Source organism: Myotis lucifugus, unplaced genomic scaffold (genome assembly GCF_000147115.1).
Source record: "Myotis lucifugus unplaced genomic scaffold, Myoluc2.0 scaffold_817, whole genome shotgun sequence".
Classification (NCBI taxonomy): Eukaryota; Metazoa; Chordata; class Mammalia; order Chiroptera; family Vespertilionidae; genus Myotis; species Myotis lucifugus.
The window spans coordinates 129,281-156,581 of record NW_005871865.1 but is presented as its reverse complement, the minus strand read 5'-3'; the positions used below and the strand labels follow the sequence as shown (position 1 = coordinate 156,581).

Here is a 27,301-nt window from a genome sequence, read left to right as displayed (position 1 = left end):
GTGCTGTGCAGACCCAGAACACAGGAGAGGCCCTGGCTGGCTGCAAATCGAGTGGTGTCTTCTCTGTTTGGGGCTAATAGTCCTCTGTGGTGATGGGAGGGGCATTTCCTAATAGACTCCCCTCTTGGCTCCCCCCCCCTCCCCAGAAACGATCACTTCCTACTGAATACAGATCTCTGCTTATATAGCACAGTCACACTTTTTGCATAATGTAACACTACCAAAGTTCCCCTAGGCTAGCACAGTGGTTCTCAACCTTGGCTGCACATTAGAATCACCTGGGAATCTTTTTAAAATCCTGATTTCTGGGCCTCATCCTCTGGAAATTCTGTTTCTTTGTTACTAATGTTGTGGCCCCACCCCATAACAAAGAAACAATTTCTGGAGGATGAGGCCCAGAAATCAGGATTTAAAAAAGATTCCTAGGTGATTCTAATGTGCAGCCAAGGTTGAGAACCACTGCCCTAGCAGCTGCTTTCACATCATCGTTTGTGTTGTGTGGGATATGTAAGCTCCCTTTGGCAGTTGGTAATGATACTTTGAGAGTCTTTGAGTAATGTGACTGATCATGAAGGTGGTGCTGGGTGTATTGAGAGGGACAAGTTAGTGACAACTTACGGACTTTGCTTTTATAAAAGCAAATCCAAGCATGGAGTTTGGGAAAGAGAAACTTGTAGTGTGGAAAGTCTGACTATATTAGCCAGCATTTACATAGTGCTTTATAATCAGTCGAAGTATTCACACCTGATTGCATATAATACCAAGGATGCTCTATGACAGCAATTCTCAACCTGTGGGTCGTGACCCCTTTAGCGGTCGAACGACCCTTTCACAGGGGTCGCCTAAGACCATCCTGCATATCAGATATTTACATTACGATTCATAACAGTAGCAACATTACAGTTATGAAGTAGCAACGAAAATAATTTTATGGTTGGGTCACAACATGAGGAACTGTATTTAAAGGGCCAGAAAGTTGAGAACCACTGCTCTATGACCTTGCAGAATTCGACCAGAGTCACAGGCTGTTCACCAGGACTGGCTCTAACCTGTTATTTTCTCTGCCTGCCTTGCTGTGACCAAGTGCTTCTCAGTGGCAGCACTGATTCTCATGAAGCCTGTCAGTCCTCTCATTGCTTGTGCAGATGAAATAGGTACTGCCCGGCCGGTATGGCTCAGTGGTTGAGTGTTGACCCATGAACCAAGAGGTCACTGGTTCAGTCCCCAGTCAGGCACATGCCAGGTTGTGGGCTTGATACCCAGTAGGGGGTGTGCAGGAGGCAGCCAACCAATGATTCTCTTTCATCATGTACCCTTGTGCCCTTTCTGTGTACCCTCGTTCTTGCCTTAGTGCACATTCAGGGAGTTATTATCTGTATGTACCCCAGGTGGGAGCAGTGTTGGAGCACATTTTTCTGAGCTTTGTCTCCCCCCTCTCTTTCTTTGTCCCACAGGAGCGATTTGTCTCTTGTTTTATTTATGATGGGCATACTGGGGAGAGCCTGACACCATTGGCCCATATCTGCCAGGTGTGAGGTTGCTGCATCAGAACACTGTCTAGCTTTGTGCTTGTACCCTGCCACCTGCTTACCCTCAGGAGAAGCTTGTCTTCCTCTGTGTCCTGCCTTCCTGTTGTAGCTAGGGCAGAGCGGGTAAGGTCATTTCAGGGTGGGATGGAGGAGGCTTGATTGCAAAGCTTTGCCAGTCACGAAGAGGACATTAGACTTTTTTTGTTAATCCTCACCCAAGGATATTTTCCCATTCATTTTTAGAGAGAGTGGAAGGGTAGGGGAGAGGCAGAGAGAGAAACATTGATGTGAGAGAGACACATCAATTGGATCTAGCCTGCAACTGAGGTACATGCCCTTGACCAGAATCGAACCTGGGACCCTTCAGTCCACAGGCCGACGCTCTATCCACTAAGCCAAACTGGGTGAGGACATTAGACTTTGATCTGCACATGGGTTCTGGAGGCTATATGGCAGCTGGATAGAACCTGGAAGGGAGAAATGAAGTGATTATGCTCCCCTTAATCCCAGCAGTCTATAATATACTCCCGAGATTCTTTTTTTCTTTTTTAATATATTTTTATTGATTTCAGAGAGGAAGGGAGAGGGAGAAAGAGATAGAAACATCAATGGTGAGAGATAATCATTGATTGGCTGCCTCTTGCACGTCCCCCACTGGGGATTGAGCCCACAACCCAGGCATGTGCCCTTGACCGGAATTGACCCTGAGACCCTTCAGTTCGAAGATCGATGCTCTATCCACTGAGCTAGTCTGGAGATTCATGCCAAAATCAAATAAATTATTTTAACTGTTATTTAAAATGCAAATTCTGTCCAGGAATAATTTAGAATGAAGGATATGGCTTTTATAAGAGACTTGCTCTTAAGCAGTTGTAGTTGGTAGCAGCAGCTGAAATGAAATGATTTACATGTGAGCTGTAGTGTTGTGATTTTAGATTTCCAGCATGCGTTTACAGTGGTCCATCAGTTTTATACTCATTGATTACCTGATTTCATCCAGTGCAAGGTAATGTCATCTCAGTCTTTGTCCTTATGGCTCTGGGAGCAAAACTCCTCTGTGCTGCTCTCAGAGGCAGAGGAGCTGTCGCAGGGAAGCTGGTCACTTTGGGCAAGATACTCTCTGAGCTTCATTTTCCTCATCTGTAAATGAGTTTGGACTTGCTGTTCTCTGGGGTTTATTTATTTCTCTCTAAAGATTTTGTGATTCTGTTTTAGGAATTCTTGGTTGCATGCCTTAATGTGCTCAATAAGTATCTTTTGAGTCTAATTGACGAGGCATACAGATATTAATGCTTTATCCTCCCGGGATATGTACCTGGGAAATAGCAGATTGGATTGTGAAGAGAGAGAGACTATTCTTAGTTATATTACTCACTTATTTTAGACAGTTTCTTGCAGAAGAACTATTTTCTCATTTGCTTTTTTTCCCCCTTTGGCTGTACAATGAAAGCCTTCTGACTGGAATATAAATAAGTATATAAGTTATATGTAGTTTAGCTCCTACTGGGATATGGTTGTTGCCCAACCAGCAGATGCAAGTTTTTTAATGTCCAGACTATTTAATATCATTTTCCCAAAACAATGTGTGATGTTAAACCTGGTGTCTGAGAAATAATCTAAACCTGGTGTCTGAGAAATAAAGTAATCTCCTTTCTGTTCTACCCTTTCCTCACATTCTCTTTTCTGTTTGTCCAGCTAGTTTAGAACAGTGAGGAGCAAGGTGAAGGGTACCAATCCAACAGGTGACATTTTAAAACACTTTTTATTTGGAAATAATTTCAAATTGATGGAAAGATTGCAAGGAATGAGTAGTACAAAGAACACTTTTATTCCCTTTACCCATACTCACCTATTGCTAACAGTTTCCATTTGCTTTATTTGTACTTTCTCTATGTATATACAATTGACCCTTAAACAACGCAGGGGCTTAGGGGTGCCAACCCCCGTGCAATTGAAAATCTGCATTTAACTTTTGACTCCCCAAAATTCAGTCCCTTGGTATAAGTAGGTTATTGATTCTAGGACTCCTTCCTAGATACCAAAATCTGCTGATCCTCAAGTCCTGTATGTAAAATACTGTAGAACAATGCATACAGTTAGCTCTCTGCAGGCTTGGACTGCCAACTGTTTTTTGTTTTGTTTTTTTTTTTAAAAAATATATTTTATTGATTTTTTACAGAGAGGAAGGGAGAGGGATAGAGAGTTAGAAACATCGATGAGAGAGAAACATTGATCAGCTGCCTCCTGCACACCCCCTACTGGGGATATGCCCGCAACCAAGGTACATGCCCTTGACCGGAATTGAATCTGGGACCTTTCAGTGCGCAGGCCGACGTTCTATCCACTGAACCAAACTGGTTAGGGCTGGAGTGGCAACTGTTTTGATCTGTGGTTGGTTGAAGTTGAAGGTGCAAAACCTGGGAATATGGAGGGTTGACTGTGTATTTATTGAAAAAAAAAAATCTGTGTATAGGTGGACCTGCATAAATCAAATCTCCATTGTTTAGGAGTCAACTGTATATGCACACACATGCATACATACACCGTTTTTTTCTGATCTACTTGAAATTAAATTGCCTATGACATAGGCTAATATTCCTATACTAGTGACCCGGTGCACGAAATTAAAAGTGAATAAATTAAAAGTGAATTAATTAGAGGAAATATTTTAATATTGCTATTTGCCCTTTCTCTATAATAGAAGTGTCAGAGATGAAAGAAAATTATTAAAATGTATATGAAAATCTTATTCCTGTCAGAGTCTGGGGCGCGCCACAAGAACCAGAGTCAACTTCCCGCCCACCCACGTGCACCTTGAAATCGTGTGAGACCCAGACCTGGCCGGCCCCACCACCATAAAACCCTGCCAGGGTGGGGGGTATGGCCTGAGGTCCCCTGGCCTGGGCTAGGGCAGGGGGCATGCCTTGAGGTCCTCTGTGAATACCCCACGGGTGGGGAGGCAGAGCCTGAGGTCCCCTGTCAAGCCCTGCGGGCAGGGGGCGTGGCCTGAGGTCCCCTGTCAAGCTCCGCATGGTGGGAAGCACGGCCTCAGGTGCCCCGGCCTGGTTCTGGGGCGGGGGGCATGGCCTGAGGTCCCCTAGCTCAGCACTGGGGCGGGGGGCATGACCTGAGGTCCCCTGTCAAGCCCCACCAGGTGGGGGGGGTGTGCAGCCTCAGGTCCCCTGCCCCATCCCAGTGCCACGCAGCCTCAGGTCCCTGCTGATTGCCCGTTAATGGGCGCAGCCTTCTGTGTTACGGGATCTCCGCCTCTGCTGTGGGTGCAGCCATCTTGTTATGGCATGATGGTCAATTTGCATAATCTTACTTTATTAGATAGGATAGTATATTTCCTAATAGGATATTGTATTGCATAACCACAGTTCAGTCATCAACTTCAACTAATTGAACGATTCAGATTCAGTGCTTTTATCTGATCTACAGTCTGTAGTCTGATTTTGTCAGTTGGCCCAGTTATGTTTTTTATAGCATTTTTTCCTCCTTCAGTACAGGATCTAGTCGAGAATCAGATATAGCATTTACTTGTTATGACTCCTTAGTCTTTTGATTTTTTTTTTTAATTGTGAAATCAGTACACCTGTCCATTGGAAGCTAAATGGTGTCTCTTGTTTTTAATGTATTGTCCAGTGGTACATGGACAGGTTTTCCCAGCATAAAACATAGTGTTCTCTGTGTATAAGATGTTTTCTCTAATTGGTCCCCATGGACAGAATATGCTGCCTCCACCTCATCCCTACCATAGTGGGACCAGTGGGCTTTCTGCCCAGACGCCTGGCAGTCATCTTGCTTCTAACTCATGGTCCTCAGAATAAACAGACCCCTTTGTTCATGGAAGAGACAGAAAATCTGACGGGACACTGTGCAAACTCAAGATATACTGGGGGGAATATTTTACCATTGGTCAACTTTATGGTAGTTTTAGACTAAAGCATAAAAGTGCCTTTTAATGACTAGAATTATGGTTAGATGTGGCCAGAATGTATGTTTTAATCAACTATTAAGTATCTGCATGATGATATTGTACAAAGTTATATCTATAGTTACTCCCCTTTTTTTGTTAATCCTCACCTGAGGATATTTTTCCATTGATTTTTAGAGAATAGAAAGGAGAGGGAGAGAGAGAGAGAAACTTCGAGAGAGACACATTGATTGGTTGCCTCCCGCATGTGCCCTGACCAGGGCTGGGGATCTAGCCAGCAACCGAGGTATGTGCCCATGACTGGAATTGAACCCGGGACCTTTCAGTCCATAGGCCATTGCTCTACCAACTGAGCCAAATTGGCTAGGGCTCACTCCCAAAGGGCAAACACTGTTCAGATTTAAGCTGTAGGCAAGACAGTGATGAGCCCTTCTGAGGCAAATGCAGAACTCCAATAGTTAGTTGCAGATGCATGTTCATAAGTTGTGGTAAATGTACCTACCCTGGCCTTGCTTTCCTGGGACATAGTATGGCTCTCTGTTTCTTTCTTTCAGTAGGAGACAATTTCCCCCCAGGAACTGTGTACATAATTGTTAGAGTTAATTACCTCAATGTACAGTTGATCCTTGAACAGCATAGTTTTGAAATGCATAAGTTCACTTCTATGTGGATTTTTTTCCATAGCTATATTGGAATATTTTTTGAAGATTTGCAGTAATTGAAAAACAGACAAACTGTGTAGCTTAGCATTATTTAAATTAAGAAAAAGTTAGGTATGTCATGAATGCATAAAATATAGGTATTCTCTCATGATTTTCTTAATATTCTTTTGTCTAGCTTATTTTATTGTAAGAATACAATATATAGTACATTTAACATAAAAATGTGTTAATCGACTTTGTTCTTGGTAAGACTTCTGGTTAACAGTAGGCTATTAGTAGTTAAGTTTTTGGGGAGTTAGAAGTTATGTGCAGATTTTTGATGGTATTGGGGGTCAGTGCCCCTAATTACCACATTGTTCAAGGGTCAACTGTGTATCTGTACTCAGTCTCCACTCTGTTTAACCTTGCCTCTACCTCTCTGTCACAACAGACTGAGGGAAATCTTGAAGTCTGTTGGCTTGCCACTTACTAGCTGTGCACTTTTTAAAAAAATTGATTTTAGAGGGAGAGGGGGGAGAGTGAGAGAGAGAGAAACATTGATGTGAGAGAAAAACATTGATCGATTGTTTCCCATATGCACCCTGACTGAGGATTGAACCTACAACCTGGGTATGTGCCCTGATTAGAATCAAACCCTCAACCCTTTGGGTTGGCCCAACCAACTGAACCACACCGGCCAGGGCAAGCTGTGCACTTTTGAGTAAGTCATTCAATGTCCCAGGGTTTCAGTGACCACACTTCTGAGTGCTAGACTTTGAAGATTCAACTGGTTTCACCAGTTTGCTTTTAGAGAAATAAAGTGAGATGTCTACTTCATCATGATATGTTTAGTTATTTCTTTTTTTGTTTGTTTTTTAAGGACAGTATCTGCAGTTTGAGACACAAGAGCAGTTTGCTTTTTAAGGACAGTATCTACAATTTGAGACACAAGAGCAGTGACAGAAAAAAATGGGAAGAAGACTTTTTTTTTTATACTTACCCGAGGATATTTTTTCATTGATTTTTAGAGAGTGTGGAAGAGAGAGGGAAAGACAGAGAGAAATATCGATGTGAGAGAAACACATCGGTTGGTTGCCTCTTGCATGAGTCCCGACAAGGGCCCAGGCCAGGGAGGAGCCTGCAACCGAAGCATGTGCCCTTGACCGGAATTGAACCTGGTATCCTACGGTCCGCAGGCTGACACTCTGTCCACTGAGCCAAATCAGCTAGGGCAAGAAGATTATCGTTCTTCCGACTGGGGCTGCCTTGTACTTTCCGGCTTCCTAGCGTTTGAGCCTGCTTCAGAAGGGGATGGATAGATGTCACATTGATTCCCATTGTGTGGTATTTAAGCTTAGTATTTCATCTCATACTTCGTATGCAGGCCTAACGGCCAAAGAGGTTTCTTTCCTCGTCAGTTTTCTTTGCAGTGGTGAAGAGTAAGGAAGAATGAGAGTGTTCTTTTGTTTAGATATCCATGGTAATCCTGTTAGCTTCTATAGACAATTTATATGAAATTGAATTTCTTTGCTAATGGCATCTGTTGTAACACATGAGGTATGTTTTCCATACTTTTTAACCGTGGTCAGCATCTAGTATAGAATCACTTTTCTATACTTTATATAGTAGCAAATAGAGTCATAAAATTGTTCTAGATGTGCCACAATATTACAGTGGGACTCTGGGATGCTAGGTTGGTATCAAGGAGCCCATGAAACTGAATACAGGAGGCCCATATGATACACCTCCTTGTAGGATATACAAAATATGGCTCATGGAAAGGTGTCAAAAAGCTTGTTTCTTTAAAAAAAAAAGTCATTTCCCCCCCAATACCAATTTTGTAAAAGGTTATGCTTTAAAAGGTGGCACAAAGCTTAATTAAAGTTTCTTTTAAAAAAAGTCATTTTTTTCTCTCAAATACCAATATTGTAAAAGGGTGTTTTAGAGCCAATTTGGCAAAAACATTACAGATTCAATCAGAAAACTGTCATCTAGGTACCTTATTTTAAGGGACAAAACACCGCATTTTCCAACTGTAGTCTTGTTGTTTTTTAAGGATAAATTATTAGTAGTCTCCTGTTTTTCAAATCATGTTCATTGAATGCTTCTGAGCAAAGGTCATTACAATCAGAATTCTTAAAGGGGGACATTTAAACAGTCATATGTATCTTGAATTTAGTGAATTACTAGTATTCCTGAGAAACTAAGAATGATACTAATGGTCTACTTGTTTGTTTGTTTTTTTAACTCGTGAATTTGGTCTAAAGTATTTGAGCACCAGTCTCATACCTGATGGTATAAATACAGACGTAAAGGCAGTTCTTTCCAGACAGTTTATGTTCTAATATCTATGGGGTATTAACAGTTGCAGATAAGACTTTCAGCTCCTACTTTATTTCTTGTATTATGTTGACTATGTGCTTTATATCAATTATTTTATTTAATTCTCAGAACAACCGCATGTGTTAGGTTCCTTTATTATCCCTCTTGTGCACAAGAGGAAAAAGAGTGATAGATTAAATAACTAGGCCAAGGGTGAGGTACATTCTGATTGGAACCCAAGGAACTGGACACCAGAGCCTGTGCTGTTTAATTGTGCCATTCAGAAACGAGCAGAGAACAGTGCCACGGGCAAAACTGGTTACAGGACAGAAACAAAGAGATGAAAACAGAGAAGGGATCCTTAGTAAGAAATTGCATCAAGGTTGAACTATGCATTGCACACCCAGGAACAATGCAGAATGGGGATTTGCTATGAGACTGTGAATGGTCAGACTGAGTGATGGCTTCCTGTGGTGAGTAATGGTGAATCAGGCATTCTTTCCTTTTTTTTCCTCCTAGTAAACGTCTCTGCATTTTTTAAAATCCAAAATATACTATCACTTCTGTTGAAGCTTTCCCATTTCCCTCAGAGTTGGTTCTCATTGGGCTCCTGAAGCAGTTTATGTGTATGTCACCACTATAGTATGTACACCATCATATTCTGCTTTTTATTCATAGACCCTACCCTTCTCCCCCGAGGCCACCTCAGTTCTTTTAAGTCAAGGACAGTCTTACTCATCTTTGTATCTCAGGGGCTAAATGCAGTATCAGTTACTTAGTGCATATTGAACTTATTTGTTGAATGAATAGAATAGCTGAGTTTCTCAGTCACCCAGATTTAAAGGCTCTTCAAAGCTAGAAATAGAGTAATTGTGGCAGAAAGTCTATATTTATGAGATTTTATCTGGTGGTGAAGTACAGATTGGATTGGAATTGGGAAAGTTGACATCTCAGGGTGACCAGGTAAAAGAAATTATAGTAATCTAGGCAGGAGGTGGTTAGGGCCTGGTAGTAGTGAGGGAAAGATAAAAGTCTAAGAAATAGTGTCAAGCAAGCATCAGACCTGATGGCGTTCATTGTCGGCATAGAGGATTTGGGAAGAGTCAAAGAAGGTTTCACATTATGTGACCCTCCTCTTCTTTTAAGTTTTTCTTATAATTTATTAGGTGGTTATGGGTCTTGGTTGACTTAGTAGTTAGTTCCATAATAAATGAGTCGGTAATAGAGGTCTCTGAATTGCTGAGCCATGAGCAGTGCAGTAAAAGGAGCAGATAAAATTAAGGCAGGCACAATTGAAACCTCTGGAACAGAAAAGTTTGGTTTATTTTAGGTATATGCATGGCTCTCCAAGAGTATATTCTGAGCCAAGTTTAACTCATCATCCTGGCCAAATTATTGAGTGAAGCCAAGTTAACTTTTGGGAAAGCATAGGCTTATGGGATTGTAATACTTTGTGCTGCCACCCTGACATCTCTGCAGACAAATAGGTGGTGGTTCCTAGGAATCCAGGAGTCCCATGCTCAGACTTTACCTGCAGGCCCCCAAATTACTTTTTTTTAAAAAAAATATATTTTATTGACTTTTTGCAGAGAGGAAGGGAGAGAGATAGAGAGCTAGAAACATCGATGAGAGAGAAACATCGATCAGCTGCCTCCTGCACACTCCCACTGGGGATGTGCCCGCAACCCAGGCACATGCCCCTGACCGGAACCGAACCCGGGACCCTTCAGTCCACAGGCCGACGCTCTATCCACTGAGCCAAACCGGTTTTGGCCAAATTACTTTTTTTTAAAAATATATATTTTATTGATTTTTTACAGAGAGGAAGGGAGAGGGATAGAGAGTTAGAAACATCGATGAGAGAGAAACATCAATCAGCTGCCTCCTGCACACCTCCTACTGGGGATGTGCCTGCAACCAAGGCACATGCCCCTGACCAGAATCGAACCTGGGACCCTTCAGTCCGCAGGCCGACGCTCTATCCACTAAGCCAAACCGGCTAGGGCCCAAATTACTTTTAATAGTTGTGCTAATAGAGGAAAAACACAGTTTCTAAGTTCAGAGTCTGAAAATACCAGCCAGAATGTTAAAAATAGGTATAACATTAAGTTTTAAAAAATTGTGTATGTGTACTTACAGAAAAGTGTACAAATCATACTGTAAAGCAAATATCCTTGTGTAACTAGCACTCAGATGAAGAAAATACAGTATCACTAACATCCCAGAATCCCTCCTTCCCAAAGGTAACCACTATTCTGATTATACCACCATAGATTTGTTTTGCTTATTTTTGAAAATTAACAAATGAATAATGAAGGATGTTTTGTCTTTTCATTCAACAGTGTGTTTGTGAAATTCATCCATGTTACCAAATATAGCACTATGCATTCATTCTTGTTGTCTTACAGTATTCTGGTGAATAAGCCATAATTTATATATCCACTAGAGGCCGGTGCAAAAAATTTGTGCACGGGGGCGGGGGGGGGGGCAGGGGGGAGTGTCCCTCAGCCCAGCCTGCACCCTCTCCAGTCTGGGTCCCCTCTCACAATCCAGGATTGCTGGCTCCCAACCACTTGCCTGCCTGATTGCCCCTTACCACTCCCCTGCCAGCTTGATCGACGCCTAACTGCTTCCCTGCTGGCTTGATTGCCCCTAACTATCCTCCCCTGCTGGCCTGGTCACCCCTAATTGTCCTCCCCTGCAGGCCTGGTCATCCCCAATGCCCTCCCTTTCAGGCCTGGTCCCTCCCAACTGCCCTCCCCTGCTGGCCTTATCGCTCACAACTGCCCTCCCCTGCAGGCCATCTTATGGCCATCTTATGTTCACATGGGGGTGGCCATCTTGTGTGTGGGAGTGATGGTCAATTTGCATATTACTCTTATTAGATAGGATTCCACTTGTGATGGACATTTAGATTCATTTGACTTTTTAAAAATTTTTAATTTTTTTATTTTTTCTTAGAGAGTGGAAGAGACAGAGAAACATTGATGTGAGAGACACATCGATTGGTTGCCTCCTGCACATGGCCCTGGGCTAGGGATCGAGCCTGCAGGGGAAGTATGTGCCCTTGACCAGAATCGAACCCAGGACCCTTTAATCCGAGGGTCCCCACTTTATCCACTGAGCCAAATCAGCTAGGGCTCTTGACTTTTTTGGATATCCTGAGTAACGGTGCCTGCTGTGAACATTTGTGCACTTTCTCCCCTTTTTTGGCAGGTGGTGGTGGTGGTGGTATACAAATTTCTGTTGGATGTGTTATCAAGGAATAGAATTGCAGTTAAAAAGCATGTATGTGCTCAGCTGCAAAATGGTTTTCCAGCGTGGGTAAACGAGTGTTTTCTCCTGCCAGGAGCAGTATATGCACATTATAGTTGCTCACCATCCTCACTAACACTCGTGACTGTCTTGAATTTTAGCCTTTTGTGGATGAGTAGCACTGTCTTGTTGTTTTCAATTTGAATTTCCCTGATGACTAGTGAGGTTTAGCACTTATGTATAGGCCTTTTGAATACCCTTTTATAACTATTTGCCTGTCAAAAATATTGAGTTATTTGTCTTTTCCTTATTGATTTGAAGTCTTCACTTGATCTCTTCCATAGATTCTGTGACTTTAAGTGAAACACTGTATAAAGAAACCCATTTTATCACAGGCTAGTTGATATAAACTAGAGTTAAGTTACTAATCCATCTTGGCAATGTTATAACAAAACCATGTTGAACCAAAGAATGTTATTCCAGGATGTGCAGTACACCGATGAGAATTCTCTGTTGTCTATATTGAAAATATCTTCTCCCATTTTGTGGCACTATTTGTTGTGCCATCTGATGAACATTTTTTAAAAAATATATTTTTGTTGATTTCAGAGAGGAAGGGAGAGGGCGAGAGAGGTAGAAAAAAAACACATCAGTGGTGAGAGAATCATTGATTGGCTGCCTCCTGCACGCTCCCTACTGGGGGTCGAGCCCGCAATCTGGGCATGTGCCCTAACCGGGAATGGAACCATGACATCCTGGTTCATAGGTTGATGCTCAGTCACTGAGCGATGAACATTTAGATTTATCAGTCTTTTCCTTTATGTTTAGTGCTTTTATATGTCCTGTTCAGATTTGGTTATAGAGTTTTCCTACCCCAGGGTCATGAAGATGTTCTATGTTCTCTTTCAGAAGCTTTATTGTTTTACCTCTCACATTTTCTGTCTATAATCCAAGTGGAATTTTTTTGCATGAATGTCTGACTTGTTTTGAGGCTAATCTTATCTGACCTTAGTTCTTCAAGTTCTGGGAAGCAGTCGGGTGTATCGGAGTCCTCAGTGTTCTTCATGAACTTGTCAGGGCAGTGTTTGAATAGCCTTGGGAATTGAAGCCTCTTCTTCTTACCATAGCATGGCACTTGTTCTTTGTTTTGTGTTCTTTATCCCTTTATTACTTGAAAGTGTAGTCTGTGGGGAATATGACCACATCTTTAATTGCTATTAATTCCTTAACCAAGTGCAGTGTGGATTCTGGCTTCACCACCTGCTTGAACAGCCTTCTTGCCAAATGGGGAGAATTTTCTACTATCCTTCAACCAGTTGTATGTCTTGAACATGTTTTTTGTTTTTACATCTCTATTTTGATTGTTGATCTTGGCAAAGTCTCAGCCTCCTTTCCTTACAAAGTTTCATTTTGAAATCCAGTTGGAAAAGCCCTGCAGCCCGAGGGCATGAATCTCCAGTTTCAAAGTAGTTCTGACCACTTCTGTTGTTTTGTTTTGGTCTATGTTCATTTGTTATCTAAAACCAAATAAAAATGATAGCAGCCATAGCTAGGAATTAGATCATTCCTTAGGTTCTCAACCTTCCTAATGCTGCGACCCTTTAATACAGTTCCTCATGTTGTGGTGACCCCCAACCATAAAATTATTTTTGTTGCTACTTCATAACCTTCATAACTGTAATTTTGCTACTGTTATGAATCGTAATGTAAATATCTGATACGCAGGATGTATTTTCATTGTTTGTGACCCACAGGTTGAGAACCGCTGCTAGAGCTTTCATAGATCATTTCATTTGATCCTCATAAGACCTATTCAGGTAGCTTATTAGTTTTGCAGTTATAGACCATGATTGAAATGCAAATAGCACATTATTTGTTTTAGTTGAGAAACACCAGATTTGGTTACAGTTTCCTTTTCCATGAACTATCATTTGGTGGGAGCATCCATCCTGTGACCCTTGTGGATACTTTTGTCTTTCTGCTTTCTGCTGGAATGCTAGCTTTTTTGGGTTGGAGCAGGGAGGGTAGGCTGGAGGGGAGTAGAGATAGAGTTGGATTCTTTGGGAAGATTGTGAGGAACTTGCCCCAACAGCCTTTTAATGCAGGACCAGTAGTTGTCAAGTGCACAAACTTGTGCCTTAAGAACCAGTATGAAATAAACCTTGGAGGTTGGGGTTACCTGAGTGTGATGAGCTCAGGTTTTCCCCAGGATCTACTCTAAAATGATTACTATGAGAAAAAGTTGTGGAGCAGGTGTCATTGGAAGATATGTCCTCAGTTTTCAGGAATCCATTTTGGCTCCAGAAGAACTATTGATTTATTTTAACTGAATAACTGACTTTAGTTCAACAAATATCTCTTGAGTTATATTTATTTTTATGTTTTGTCAGTAAGTTACTTTGACATGTGAGATTTTCCTTTGATTCTTTTAAATATTCCCATAAACTTTTTTAAAAACAGCTAATTCCTTTTTTCAAGTGAAATGGTGCACCAAATCAATTTATGAAACAGACCAAACATTTTTTTGATATATAAACTCATTTTGGAAATTTGAATTTATAACATTTACTTTGAAAGTCAGTTGTCATTACATAGCCATCAATGAGGCTGGTTTGATCACCACAAAAACCTGAAATGGGACCTAACTGATTTGGCTCAGTGGATAGAGCCTTGGCTTGCAGACTGAAGGGTTCCGGGTTCAATTCTTGTCAAGGGCATGTACCTTGGTTGCAGGCTCGATCCCCAGTAGGGGGCGTGCAGGAGGAAGCTGATTGATGTTTCTCATCAATGTTTCTATCTCTCTATTCCTCTCCCTTCCTCTCTCTAAAATCAATAAAAATATATTTTAAAAAAAACAACCCAGGGGGTTGGGGGGCAAGGGGGGGATAAGGACATATATGTAATACCTTAATCAATAAAGAAAGAAAAAAACACCCAAGACATGAAATGGGTTAAAAAGATTGCAGTCTTTAGTCTTGCGTTCTAGTTATTTCTACATTTGAGAAAATTGTGTAGCTTTTCAGTTTAACTTGCAATCTAAGGATATTTTATAAAATTCAGATGAGAAAATTCCTGTCATCACTCAGCATGTCAAAGTTCAGTTGTCATTGCACAGCCATCAGATCATGACCGCAGCAGGAGAGGGACAGCATGCCTGACACTGCTTGAACGTGGCCCTCGTGTACTGTGTTGTGTGCTCACATGTGCCAGTTGATGTAGATGGGCTGGTGCAAGCCTGATTTAGCTTCGGTAATTAGTACTCATTGTAAGATGTGCTGGTTTATCCAGGGAGATGGCCCAAGTTCTTCAGTCTCCTGAAAAGTCAATTACCAAGTGGAGGCCTCTAGTAATATTACAGTTTGATACATAACACATTTGAATATGGACTTCTTTTAAGGCATAGTTTTTGTAAGTCAGCTTTTACTCTCTGGGCAATGGAGAGGATGTGGGAAATGGAGTAGGGGGAAGGTGGGTGGGAAGATGGGAATTAAGTTCTGGTTGCTTGAATTAAGCAACCAGAACTGCTGTTGGCTCTTGATTATCTCTGGGAAGATTAATGCCAGTGAGGATTCAGAAATGGTGTGGGAATGCTCACTTTTTGCAGATGGGCTGTGTGAAGGAGTGTTGACTCAAATTCTGCTGCAACTGATGCGAGAGAAGAGGAAGTGGGTTTGAAAGAGGGGGTGGGCGAACTTTGGAGTCTTGAGCCCTCTCCTCTCATTCTCCACCCAAGCCGTTTTGTTGAGAGTCTGGCTCTCTCTGTGGGTCTGTGATTGGAGGTGCTCTCTAATTTTGAGTTCCTGCTCAGCTTGGCTCTTACTGCACCTTAATCTCTGTTGGCTGCTCATGTGAGATTGAGAGTTGACAGGATGTGTGACTCTTGAATTGAAGCACCTGCAAAACCCCAAGAATCCATGTAGCAGTTTAACTACAATTTCTCTGAATCCAGGTTATGCAGACATGGGGCGTAGTCTATAGGGAACCCTAACCTTTTACCTGAATGTCTTAACCAGGGGTCCTCAAACTTTTTAAACAGGGGGCCAATTCACTGTCCCTCAGATCGTTGGAGGGCCGGACTATAGTTTAAAAAAAAACTATGAACAAATTCCTATGCACACTGTACATATCTTATTTTGAAGTAAAAAAACAAAACGGGAATAAATACAATATTTGTATTTGCATGTGGCCCGCGGGCCGTAGTTTGAGGACCCCTGGTCTTAACACTGCCTATTCAGTCAGGGCTATGGGCTGTTAATTTGCTTTCAATATGTTTCCAGAATTAAATTTTGAATGATTTGCTTCTTTTTTTTTAAGCATAAATAATTGAAAACGAATTGCACTGTAGCATGAATTTATGGAGTATACTAAAACCTTTGGTTTCAAGCCAGTTGGAAAGTTCCCTTGTTTTTCTGGCTTATACCATGTATTTGAAGAATGTTGAACCAAGATGTTTTCAAGAAGTAAATTGCTATTGCTGTTGAATGTGACCTGGAAGAAACTGAGGAACAGTAGAACTAAAGTTACTGTTTATTGATTTTATTTTTTCAAATTCTTTTGTTAGGCATCTGAAGAAACCTCCCTCAGGGCATTGGAAAGTCTGATGACAGAGTTTTTTCATGACTGTACAACCAATGAGAGAAAACGTGAGATAGGTAAGTGAAGTGTTGAGTTGTAGTCATTTGTAATGGAAAAGCCCCAGTGGGGAGGGACAGTTGGTAGCCTTGGCTTGTCAAGCCTGAATGTTACTCCTTAAGTTCTTGTTCTTTTGGCTCTGGTTCTGCTGGTTGGTGGCCGGTGAGGTCCGCCAATCTAGCTGCAAGGGCTATGTACTAGTATAGTTCATGGAGCCCCGGTAATCCACAGTGATGGATTTTCTTTCTTTTGATAAAGTGTGGGAAAACCCTCCTCCTGCTTTGTCCTTGATTTTAGCAGTGTTGAACTTTATAAGAAATCTGTAAGTATTAATTTAAAAAAATTCAAAGAAATGTTAAAACGTACAAGTTTTTGGTGTGTAGATGTCTAATCTAAACCTCATCTAGTGCCCAGAGATCCTTAAACTGGTCTTACCTCTGGGAGCTTCTTGCTTCTTTTTCCTTATCTCCATTTCCTTATCTCTGTTATCCCACCCTTTCTGCAAGTTTTTATGAATGAAGACTTCAAACAACAGAGAGGTGTAGGTATTTACCTCAGGTCTTTAGGGAACCTCAGTGCCTTTTAGAACCTCTTTGATTTTATATTCATTGACATGAACAATATTCTTTAAAGCGTACTTTAAACTAGAAGTGTATACAGATATCAGATCTCTGTCTCAGGGACATGTTGCTCTATGGTCCTAGTATAATCCTTTTTCCTCCCAGGCCTCAGTTAAACCCTGAACTTGAAAATGAAAAAATTTTCTCTATTCAAACTTAAAGGGTTTTTCCCTTGGATGTTTGTACTGACCTTACATTCATTGCTTTTACCTCCTTGGAGGTCTTTATGTGGAATTCTGTGGAGGCCCATTTCTCTGTCCCATTTGGCTTCTCTGACACGTTGACAAGTTAAGTGTTATGGCTGATTATGGTTGAGTTCCGCCTTTTGTCCAAAGCTTGATTGGAGTTTGGATTTCGAGGTCACCAGTACGGCTTTGAGCATCACGTCAGCTCCTGGTAGATGCTAACCTTTTATCTCTTAATTTTAAACTTGGTGTTCTCTTTTGGGCTTGCCCTTCCTTTTCTGAGGACTAGAGAACCAGAGCATTTCTAAACAAGGAGTACTGACAGAAGCTGAGCCCAGTAACTGAGAAGGCATTTGGCTTGAAGGATTTACTTTGCTTGCTTCCCTAGATCCTCTCATATTACACAGTTAGCCTGACCCTCCTCCTGTCCCCAGAGTGATCCCTGTTAGTTTTATGCTATTAAAGTACTTTATAGTGAAAACATCACTGGTGATTTTTACCCAAGAAGATAAAGGATCTTTCCCTTATACAGTCTACTATAGTTCAATACTAATTTCTCTGAAATCCTGTTTTTCACTCATACCTGACTTGCTTTTGGTTTTTCTATTAATTTTTGGTTTGCAAAGCAAATATTGCTCACCTTCAGCATTCATGAATGAAAAGTAGAACCTTCGGAACATGTTTGTATTCTAATCTTATTTAAATAACCAGATGCCATAAATGTCTAATTTAAATGAAAGGTGAGAGGAATCGGGGGTTTGGTTCCATAGAGTGGGTGTGTCTTAGTTCAGCTTCATTCCAGTGTGGGCTGGAACCACTTGTTTCCTTTTTGATATCTTAGAATGAACTAAAGGTGCACCTAGCTAGGTGGGAGAAAGGCGCCGCCCACTCGCTACCAAAGGTGTGTTATTAGTGCTCTAGAGAGAGAGCTGTCAGTAGGGAACCTTGAGAGACAAACCTGAAGCATCATAGAGGAGCAGCAATTCTCTAGGGATCAGACTCAGTGATTTAGTGGCAAGTTCTAGAACAGAACCCTGAGTTCCTCATTTCCAGTCAGAGCTCATTCTCTTCGGTTTGACTTGACATCTGGGATTCATAGGAATTTTTATTTGATTATAAGAACAGGTCATCAGCTTCCTTTTATGGAATTTGTAATGAGCCTGCCTTCGTGCATGTAGCCTAAGTCCTAGGGTCTAGCAGAGCAGTGACTTTAGGATTAGAACGGGCTGCTGTGCTTCCTGCTTTTCCAAGGGCTTCCTAGAATCTCTCAGGGTTGTTGCCTTTTCCTGTTACATTTCATGACCAGTACAGCAGGTTAAGGTGACTGAGGGCAGCATGTGCAGAAACATGGTGATAGACTTGTAATGCTTGCTGTCTGTGGTCCTGGATGATGCTACCGCAGCCCGAGGAGGAGGAAACCATTTCTAACTGATTTGATGTGGACAGGGCTGTTCTTGGCATCTCCCATGATTGCTACTCTTTTTTACTTTTTTGGCTGGTAGTTAAAAATAAAACTAAACCAAATGAAGAGAATTAGCCATCTTGCATTCACTTGCATTTTTGTCTATTCTTTGTTTATATTTTTTTCCTATTTCTCTAGCCAGCATTTTTGTGTGTGTGTGTGAACAGTGTGAGGGAGTGGTGGGGAGATATATACAAGGTATCTCCAAAATAGCTGATAGCTCCATTTTGAAAATGAAATGTATGTTAGTAAATACTGCCTTATAATCATTCAGAGACACCATAGATATATCTCCTGCCCCAGAGGAAACATGTTAGCAATTAGCCATCATTTATAAGGTGAAATGATACTCTTATAACTGTCTATCCACACATTAGGTTAAGTAAGAACTTGAACAATTAAAGTTTCTCTGCTGAAAAAAGTGCCTATTGCAAGCTTACGGACTTTAAAATGCCTGAATACACTGTCAGTGCTCATGGTCATCTCAGAGTTGGAAAAATATGGTCTGTCCTTTCTGTGTTGAAAAATAAGCTGGATTTTGTAGTTGGTTTTGACAACATTAGCATATGTAGAGGGCAGCACATTTTTAAAAAATAAGTCAGCCCAGCCTTGTATAATTTTATATATTTTCATAGCCTTCTTTTGTTGCTATTTAACTTTTCCAGAGGAGCTTCTTAATAACTTTGCCCAGCAAGTAGGAGCCTGGAGATTCTGCCTGTACTTTCTCTCCAGCACTAGGAATGACTATGTAATGATGTACAGTTTGACGGTTTTTGAGGTAAGTTGTCAGATAATTCTATACTGTTTTGAAAAGCATTTGTAGTCACATTGCCATGTCATTGGCACGAGACTTTAGCTTTGATGTACAGATGGCTGGGAAACAGTGGTAACTTCACTCAGGGGCTTCTCCACTTGCTGCCATTATCAAGGTGTCTGGTGTGCTGGGGGCATGGTTCTGTCTTTGACACCAGAAAGGTAAGATGGGGTCGGGTAGGTAGGTCCTTTGTGATAGTATATAATTTTCCTTCCATGTTATCATTTAAAAAAAATTTTTTTTATTGTTTTCAGAAAGGAAGGGAGAGGGAGAGAGAGATACAAACATCAATGATGAGAGAGAATCACTGATTGGCTGCCTCCTGCATGCCCCCCTACTGGGAATCATGCCCGTAATCTGGGCATGCGAATTGAACCCAAGATCCTTCAGTCTACAGGCAGACGCTCTATCCACTGAGCTAAACCAGCTAGGATACCACGTTATCATTTAGAAAAAGATAATTAAAGTTTGGGAGGAGGGATGATACCCAGAATATTCTCATCCTAAGCACAAAAATTTTCATTTTAATCAACTCGCTTCCCATTTTTGTCTTCCTATATACACTTAAAAAAACCAATTGTAATAATCGTATTGCTCATGCCACTTTATATTATGCTCCCTCCCTTGTCTTTATATAATATTTCTGTAAGTGGTTATACCATTGTTCACCAAGCCATTCTTCTGTTTTTGAACATAAGTTGTTTCTGTCATTATTTTGTGGTGGCCGTTAGAGACAGCCATGTAATAGATAGTTTTACACGTACAGCTTTTTTATTTCCATTAAATTATTTAGCAGATCTTTCCAGGAATGGAATTGTGGTTTTATAGGATTTGAATATTTTTATCACTCTTATTGCAACATTGCATTGCTCCAAACCTTTGTTTACAATCAGGATTGCTTGTTTGAGGTGATACAGCTAACCATTGGATGAAAATCAGTTATTTTTATGTATAGATGGCTAACTTCAGGATGTATATTTGTTTTTCAGAATCTGATCAATAAAATGTGGCTTGGGGTCCCATCTCAGGATAAGATGGAAATCCGTAGCTGCCTACCCAAACTCCTTTTGGCTCACCACAAAACCTTACCTTACTTTGTCCGGAACAAGCTCTGCAAAGTTATTGTTGATATTGGCCGTCAGGATTGGCCCATGTTCTATCATGACTTTTTTACTAACATTTTACAGGTAAGGACATATCTGAGGAAACTTTATCTTGTATATACTTTGTTTGTAGAAATGATTATTTCCTTTCTTGAAGAGGAGTTTTAAGATTAGCATTTTGGAGCTACAGTAGTGATACATTCACTTAATTTTGTATTCTTGAGAGGTGCAGTGGAGAAAGGGTGTGGGAAACCCAATTGCTTTGTTAACCTCTTGTGAAATTTTGTTCAGCAAATATTTAAAAGCCTGTTAGGTACTGTGCCAGGTATTAGAGTGTAAGGATGAGGCCTTCATAGCCATAATTTGATAGGGAGATAGCTGTGCTAACAGTAATTATCCCACAATATGGCAATTACTGTAGTGGAAGTATGTGCAGAGTGCAGTGGCGGCATAGCATTTAGACTCAAGGTGCTGAAGTACCTTGTTGCTGGTGGTGAGATGAGAGGTAGTGTTCAGCGTAAGAGGATAGATTGACGGGCAGGGGCAGCCCAGGACGGGCCTGGCTCAATGACGAGTTTGGAGAAGGGAGAAAATGGCACATTTTTATGTTGGAGTGATAACTTCAGCAATCGTGTGGAGTGTGGATTGCAGAGGGGCTGCAGTGAAGGTAGCCAGTAAGGCTGCTGTTTGCCAAGTCTGAGTGAGACAAGGAGAATCTGAGCCAAGTAGAGAGGCCTGCCTGGTAGATAGAGGCGAGGCACTTAGGAGACAGAGTAAAAAAGCTTTGGTCAGTGGGTGGTGAGGGTCAAGGAAGGGAGGAATCTAGTAGGATGTTTTCCAGATTTCAGGCTTAAGTAGCAAATTTTCCAGGCCAGGGATGAAGAACAAAGGAATGAATTTTGGTAGATGGTAAATTTAGTTTGGCAGAAAAGACACTTAAAATTAGTTCCTTCAGTATTGATCTTGTGAGACATTAGGAAATGTGGATCTGGGGTTCAGGAAAGAGGTCTTACTACATACATGTCAGGATTGGAAGTCGTCAGGGAATAACTAGAGGGGACCTAAGCCAAGAGGGAGATGATGTTCATCTGAATCATGTGATACAGCTGGAAACATTTAATTAATATTTATTTATTTATTTTAAATATATTTTTATTGATTTCAGAGAGGAAGGGAGAGGAATAGAGAGATAGAAACATTAATGATGAGAGAGAATCATTGATGGGCTGCCTCTTGCACGCCCCCTACTAGGGATCGAGCCTGTAACCTGGGCATGTACTCTTTTAAAAAAAATATATTTTATTGATTTTTTACAGAGAGGAAGAGAGAGGGATAGAGAGTTAGAAACATCGATAAGAGAGAAACATCGATCAGCTGCCTCCTGCACACCTCCTACTGGGGATGTGCCCACAACCAAGGTACATGCCCTTGACCGGAATCGAACCTGGGACCTTTCAGTCCGCAGGCCGACGCTCTATCCACTGAGCCAAGCTGGTTAGGGCTGGGCATGTACTCTTAACTGGAATTGAACCCGGGATACTTCAGTCCGCAGGCCGATGCTCTATTCACTGAGCCAAACTAGCTAGGACTTTTTAAATTCTTTATGATGTTCATGTTCATCTGAATCATGTGATGCTGCTGGAAACATTTTACTTCTTTATTTTATTTTGAAAAACTTTATTGTTGAGAGTATTACAGATGTTCCCCTTTGCCCCCTTCAACCTGATTCCCTCCCTGCCCCAGGCCTTCAACTCCCTTTTGTCTGTGTCCATAGGTAATGCATATATGCATATAAGTTTTTGGTTAATCTCTTCCTGCCCCCTCCTCCCCCTTCCCTCTGAGATTCGACAGTCTGTTCCATGTTTTCATGCCTCTGGTTCTATTTTTTTCATCATTTTAGTATTTTGGACTAAGTGAGCTTTAAAATCTTTTCAAGTTTTATTCTCTGCTGCTTATTTATCCATGAGAACCAGTCAGTGGCATGAAAACCATGTCAAGAATGATTGGTGCTCAATTGCTGACATTTCTGATAATGATAATCAAGTGCACCTTTTCTTCAGGTGTTGGTAAACAAGACCAAATTGGTTCTGGAATCAACTTCATCATTACATGATTCTTTGATTAAGCCATCTGAAAGGTTTTTTGGACTCAGTTCCATCATGGTCTGCTTGCAGTCTGGGTTGCATAGTTTTTAAATTAAAAAAATTTTTTTTTAAAAAACTCTGACAGTTGGCTGAAACATCTATGCAATTTATGCCACCATCATTTTTATTTTTCAGTTGACATACAATATTATATTAATTTCAGGTGTACACCCAGTGATTAGGGAGGAGTTGACTCAGGGCCCCAGAGGATACTTGCAGTTCTGTGCATTGGTTGTACCCTTTCTAGGCTACTGAGAAAGAAGTAGTTACAGTCAAAACTTACTGACAACCTCCCTGAACCTCTCCCCCATCCCTGCCATGCACTAGCATACATACTACACCTTTCTAGTCTATTCTTCAGGTTCCTGAAATCTGCTGAGCTGGATCTGTGGCCACTGTGCTGGGCCAGATAGTTTAGGAGCAAGCAGCATAGGAAAAGAATTGCCTTTTCTCCCCTGATTGTTCTTTCAAGTAACGAATAACTTTCATTTTCATCCTGTTTCTTGCCTGTCTTCCCTTCTTTCAATGATGAAAAAAGGAGGGCTTTAAGATAACATTTTCCATATTGTAGGGATTTATTTCTAGGGAGCACAGAAGCATTTCATATCTATAGAAAAGTGTATTGCCAAATGGAGTTTTGGTTGCACAAGTCATTCCCAGCTGAAAGAGTAAGGTTGAAGTTTTGAGGGAAATAGAGACACTAGAGAGAAAAAAAGAAAGAAGTGAAAGGGGGAAATAATGGAAATCTTGTAAAATACAGAAGAATAACCCAAATGGAAAGAGGTGCTTACGAAGGGTCAGTTCTACTTTATTGGAGGAAAAATTGTTAGATGAGGATTTTCTGTCCCCCAACTCACCACTGCATTATCTGAATTTAAGTTGGTGTTAGAAATAGTCCAAACTTGTGGAAAATGAAGAGAAAACTTGGAGGATGTACTTGAAGTTTTAGCATTCAAGAGAACTGATTTAATAGAGAGCTTATTAAAAAGATGAGGTAACATTGGTTTAATCACATAAATTTCAGGTTGACAACATTACAACTTGATATCTGTATACTCTACTGCATGCTCGCTACCAAAAGTCTAGTTTCCATCTGTCACCAATAGAGAGCATTAAAAAAAAATTGTTGGCAGTATACTTTTTTAAAAAGGTTTTTAAAATTGATTTTTAGAGAGAGAGGAAGGGGGAGAGAAATATCTATGTAAAAATGAAATATCTATCGGCTACCTCCTACATGCCCTCTGTTGGGGATCAAGCCTGAAACCTGGGCATGTGCTCCTATTAGGAATTGAACCGACAGCCTTGTGGTGCACAGGACAACACCCAACCACCTGAGCCACACTGGCCAGGACTAGAGAGCATTTTTAATATGTCATTAATTGCTATTGGTTTTACATAATGCTGTTCCTGAGAGCAGTTGAATTTATCAAAGTTTCCATTATTTGAGTGCTTTTCCTTGGTCTGCATAGGGAAGAGTTGTTTTCAAGGCAAAGGAAAGTGCCCTATATCTCTTTCTTTAAATCATTTTTATTTTTCAGTTGACATACAATATTATATTAATTTCAGGTGTACACCCAGTGATTAGATATTATATAACTAAAGCGATCATCCTGATAAATCTTGTATTCGTCATCATACATAATTATTAGAATATTATTGATTATATTCCCTATGCTGTATTTTACATCCCCATGACTATTCTGTAACAACCAATTTGAACTTCTTAATCCCCTTCACCTTTTTCATCCAACTCCCACCTTGGCCCCTCCCATCTGGCAACTATCAAAATGTTCTCTGTATCTGAGTCTGTTTCTGTTTTGTTTCTTTGTTTATTTTGTTGTTATTTTACATTCATTTGTGGAAAGACATGTATTTATTTCTATTTTATTGATCATATTTTTGATCTTTTTTTTCTTATTCTTCTTCTTAAAGAAAAAGACCCTTTAACATTTCATATAATACTGGTTTGGTGGTGATTAACTCCATTAGCTTTTCCTTGTTTGGGAAGCTATCTGTCCTTTGATTCTAAATGATAGCTTTGCTGGGTAGAGTAATCTTGGTTGTAAGTCCTTGCTTTTCATTACTTTGAATATTTCTTGCAATTCCCTTCTGTCCTGCAAAATTTCTGTTGAGAAATCAACTGACAGAATTATGGGAGCTCTTTTATAGGTAACTAACTATTCTGCTCTTGCTGCTTTTAATTTCTTTAAAAATTTCCTTGAATCCTCACCTGAGGATATCTTTTCCTCACTGATTTTTAGAGATAGTGAAAGGGAGGGAGGGGAAGAGAGGAAAAAGGAGAGGGAGAGGGAAAGGAGAGAGAGACAAAGAGAGAGAAACATTGATGTGAGAGACACACATTGATTGGTTGCCTCCTGCATGTGCCCCGACCATGGCCAGGGAGTGAACTTGCAACCCAGGTTTGTGCCCCTGATGGGGAATCCAACCATGACCCTTCGGTTTGCGTGGGCCAACACTCTAACCACTGGCCAGAACAAGATACTCTTTTTGTCTTTAACCTTTTGCATTTTAATTATGATGTATTTTGGTGTGGGCCTCTTTAGGTTCATCTTGTTTGGGATGCTCTGCACTTCCTGGACTTTTATGTCTATTTCCTTCTGTCATTTTTAAAAGTAGGTTTTCAATTTCTTGCTCTCTCTCTTCTTCTTCTGGCACTCCCATGATGTGAATGTTGGTATGCTTGAAATTGTCCCAGAGACTCTTTATACTATCTTCTATACTAGTTTTTTGGATTTTTTTTTTTTCTAAGAGACGGGGTCTCACTATGTTGCCCAGGCTGGAGTGCAGTGGCTATTCACAGGCATGATCCCACTACTGATCAGCACGGGAGCTTTGACCTGCTCCATCTCCGACCTGGGGTCAGTTCACCCCTCCTTAGGCAAACCTGGTGGCCCCCCCCCACCCCCCCACCCCCTCCCCCCCCCTTCCCGGGAGGTCACCATATTGATGCCGAACTTAGTGCGGACACCCGATCGGCATAGCGCACTACAGCCCAGAACTCGTGGGCTCAAGCGATCCTCCAGCCTCAGCCTCCCGAGTAGCTGGGACTACAGGCGCGCACCACCGCGCCCTGCTAGTGTTTTGGATTCTTTTTGCTGTTCTGATTAGGTGTTTTTGCTTCCTTGTATTCCAAATTGCTGATTTGATTCTTGGTTTCATCTACTCTATTGTCAATTCCCTGTAACTTATTCTTAATTTCAGTTAGTGTATCCTTCATTTCTCACTGGTCCTTTTTTATGGTTTCCATGTCCTTGTTTATGCTGTTGAAGTTCTAAGTACCTGTTCTCTTCCTCTAAGTTCATTGAGCATCAGAGGAACAATGACCTCTGCCAGCTCTTGTGTCTGGGGGAAAACTGTCCCCCTAGCTCTTGCCTGATGCCAGATACTTCAGTTCCTCCCCTTATGTCCCTGGTGCCTTTCCAGCTGCTGCCCCAGTGCTGGAGTGCAGAAAGAGTGAGTTTGAGTAAGTCCACGTGCAGGCCCTTTAAGAGGAACTGCCTGAGACTCCAGCAGCCTCTGTCTCACTCAGTCTTAATTTCCCCTGGTTTGTATAGCTAGAAGTTAGGGGGACTTCTCTTCCCAGCACTAGAAGCCTAGGCCTGCTGTGGGGTTGGGACTCCTCGCTCCACAGCTGAGATATCCCTTCTGATTTTTATCCACCACATGTGTGTGACCAGCCCGTTCTATGTCTCCACCCCTCCTCCTACCAGTCTCGATGTGGCTTCTTCTTTGAATCCTTAATTGTAGGACTTCCATTCAGCTGGATTTCAGGTGGTTCTGAATGAAGGTTGTTCTGTAGTTTAGTTGTAATTTTGATATGGTTGTGGGAGGATGCGAATATGGTGTTTACTGACGCTGCCATCTTGACTGGAAGTCTGCCCTAGATTTCTTGAAGTGGGGAATATACATTCTATCTGTGTGCAGTTCATCTTGTCCTTCTCTTCACTAAGGCTTATATTTTGTTGATTGAGTATTTATTTGTATCAGAGCATGAACTACATTTAAAGTTAATTATGATTTAAGAAAATGGTCAAGTATTCCTTAAGTTGTTTGCTCTTTTATAGATTGTAGCATATAGCCAAACAAAGAATTTTAGTGGCAACTCATTTTCTTTTACCAATTCTGGAAACTAAAAAAATGCAATAGTAATGCTTTGAATTTTGTGAAATTGATTAGAAAGAGATAAGTAGTGCTATGCTATTGAAGGTGTTACCTTTTTTCTATTTCATGTTTAAGGAAACTTTATTATGGTACAGTGGATATTGTAGGTGCTAGAAAAAGTGACTTGCTGCATAGTATTTGTGAAGTTATAGCTGTATTCTTAGTGTAATGGTGTATATGCAATGTTTCTGCCTGTCACGTATTTAATCTTGAACTTGCATGAAGCATACAAAGTTTAGAAATGTAAAGTTGACTTAACACTTGAATGTTAAAAAGGTATCACAAGTTGGTGTACATATGTGTTAATAACTAATAAATTTGGACAGAGTAACCAAGGCTGTGTTTAAAATCTAGACATGTATAAAAATCGTCATGGTAGGTGTAAGGGAGCATTGTTGTCATTTTCAAGTTTATGATATTAGCATTTTTTTATTTAAAATAAGATGAGAATATATTTTGAATGGTTAAAAAAACG

The 27,301-nt window shown here is 40.9% G+C and overlaps 1 protein-coding gene across 4 annotated transcripts in view; it reads left to right on the top strand.

The window, feature by feature from the left end:
* The window catches only part of XPO6 (exportin 6), a 128,170-nt gene that overhangs the window by 25,136 nt on the left and 75,733 nt on the right, over nucleotides 1-27,301 (top strand). For 3 of the 4 annotated variants that reach the window (XM_023747230.1, XM_023747229.1, XM_023747228.1), the window contains 3 exons: nucleotides 16,246-16,336; nucleotides 19,249-19,361; nucleotides 20,387-20,584. In XM_023747230.1, the coding sequence (XP_023602998.1) occupies nucleotides 16,246-16,336; nucleotides 19,249-19,361; nucleotides 20,387-20,584 (402 nt within the window). Of the gene's footprint in view, nucleotides 1-16,245; nucleotides 16,337-19,248; nucleotides 19,362-20,386; nucleotides 20,585-27,301 lie in introns of those variants that run through there. The other variant, XM_023747231.1, reaches the window with a different exon arrangement.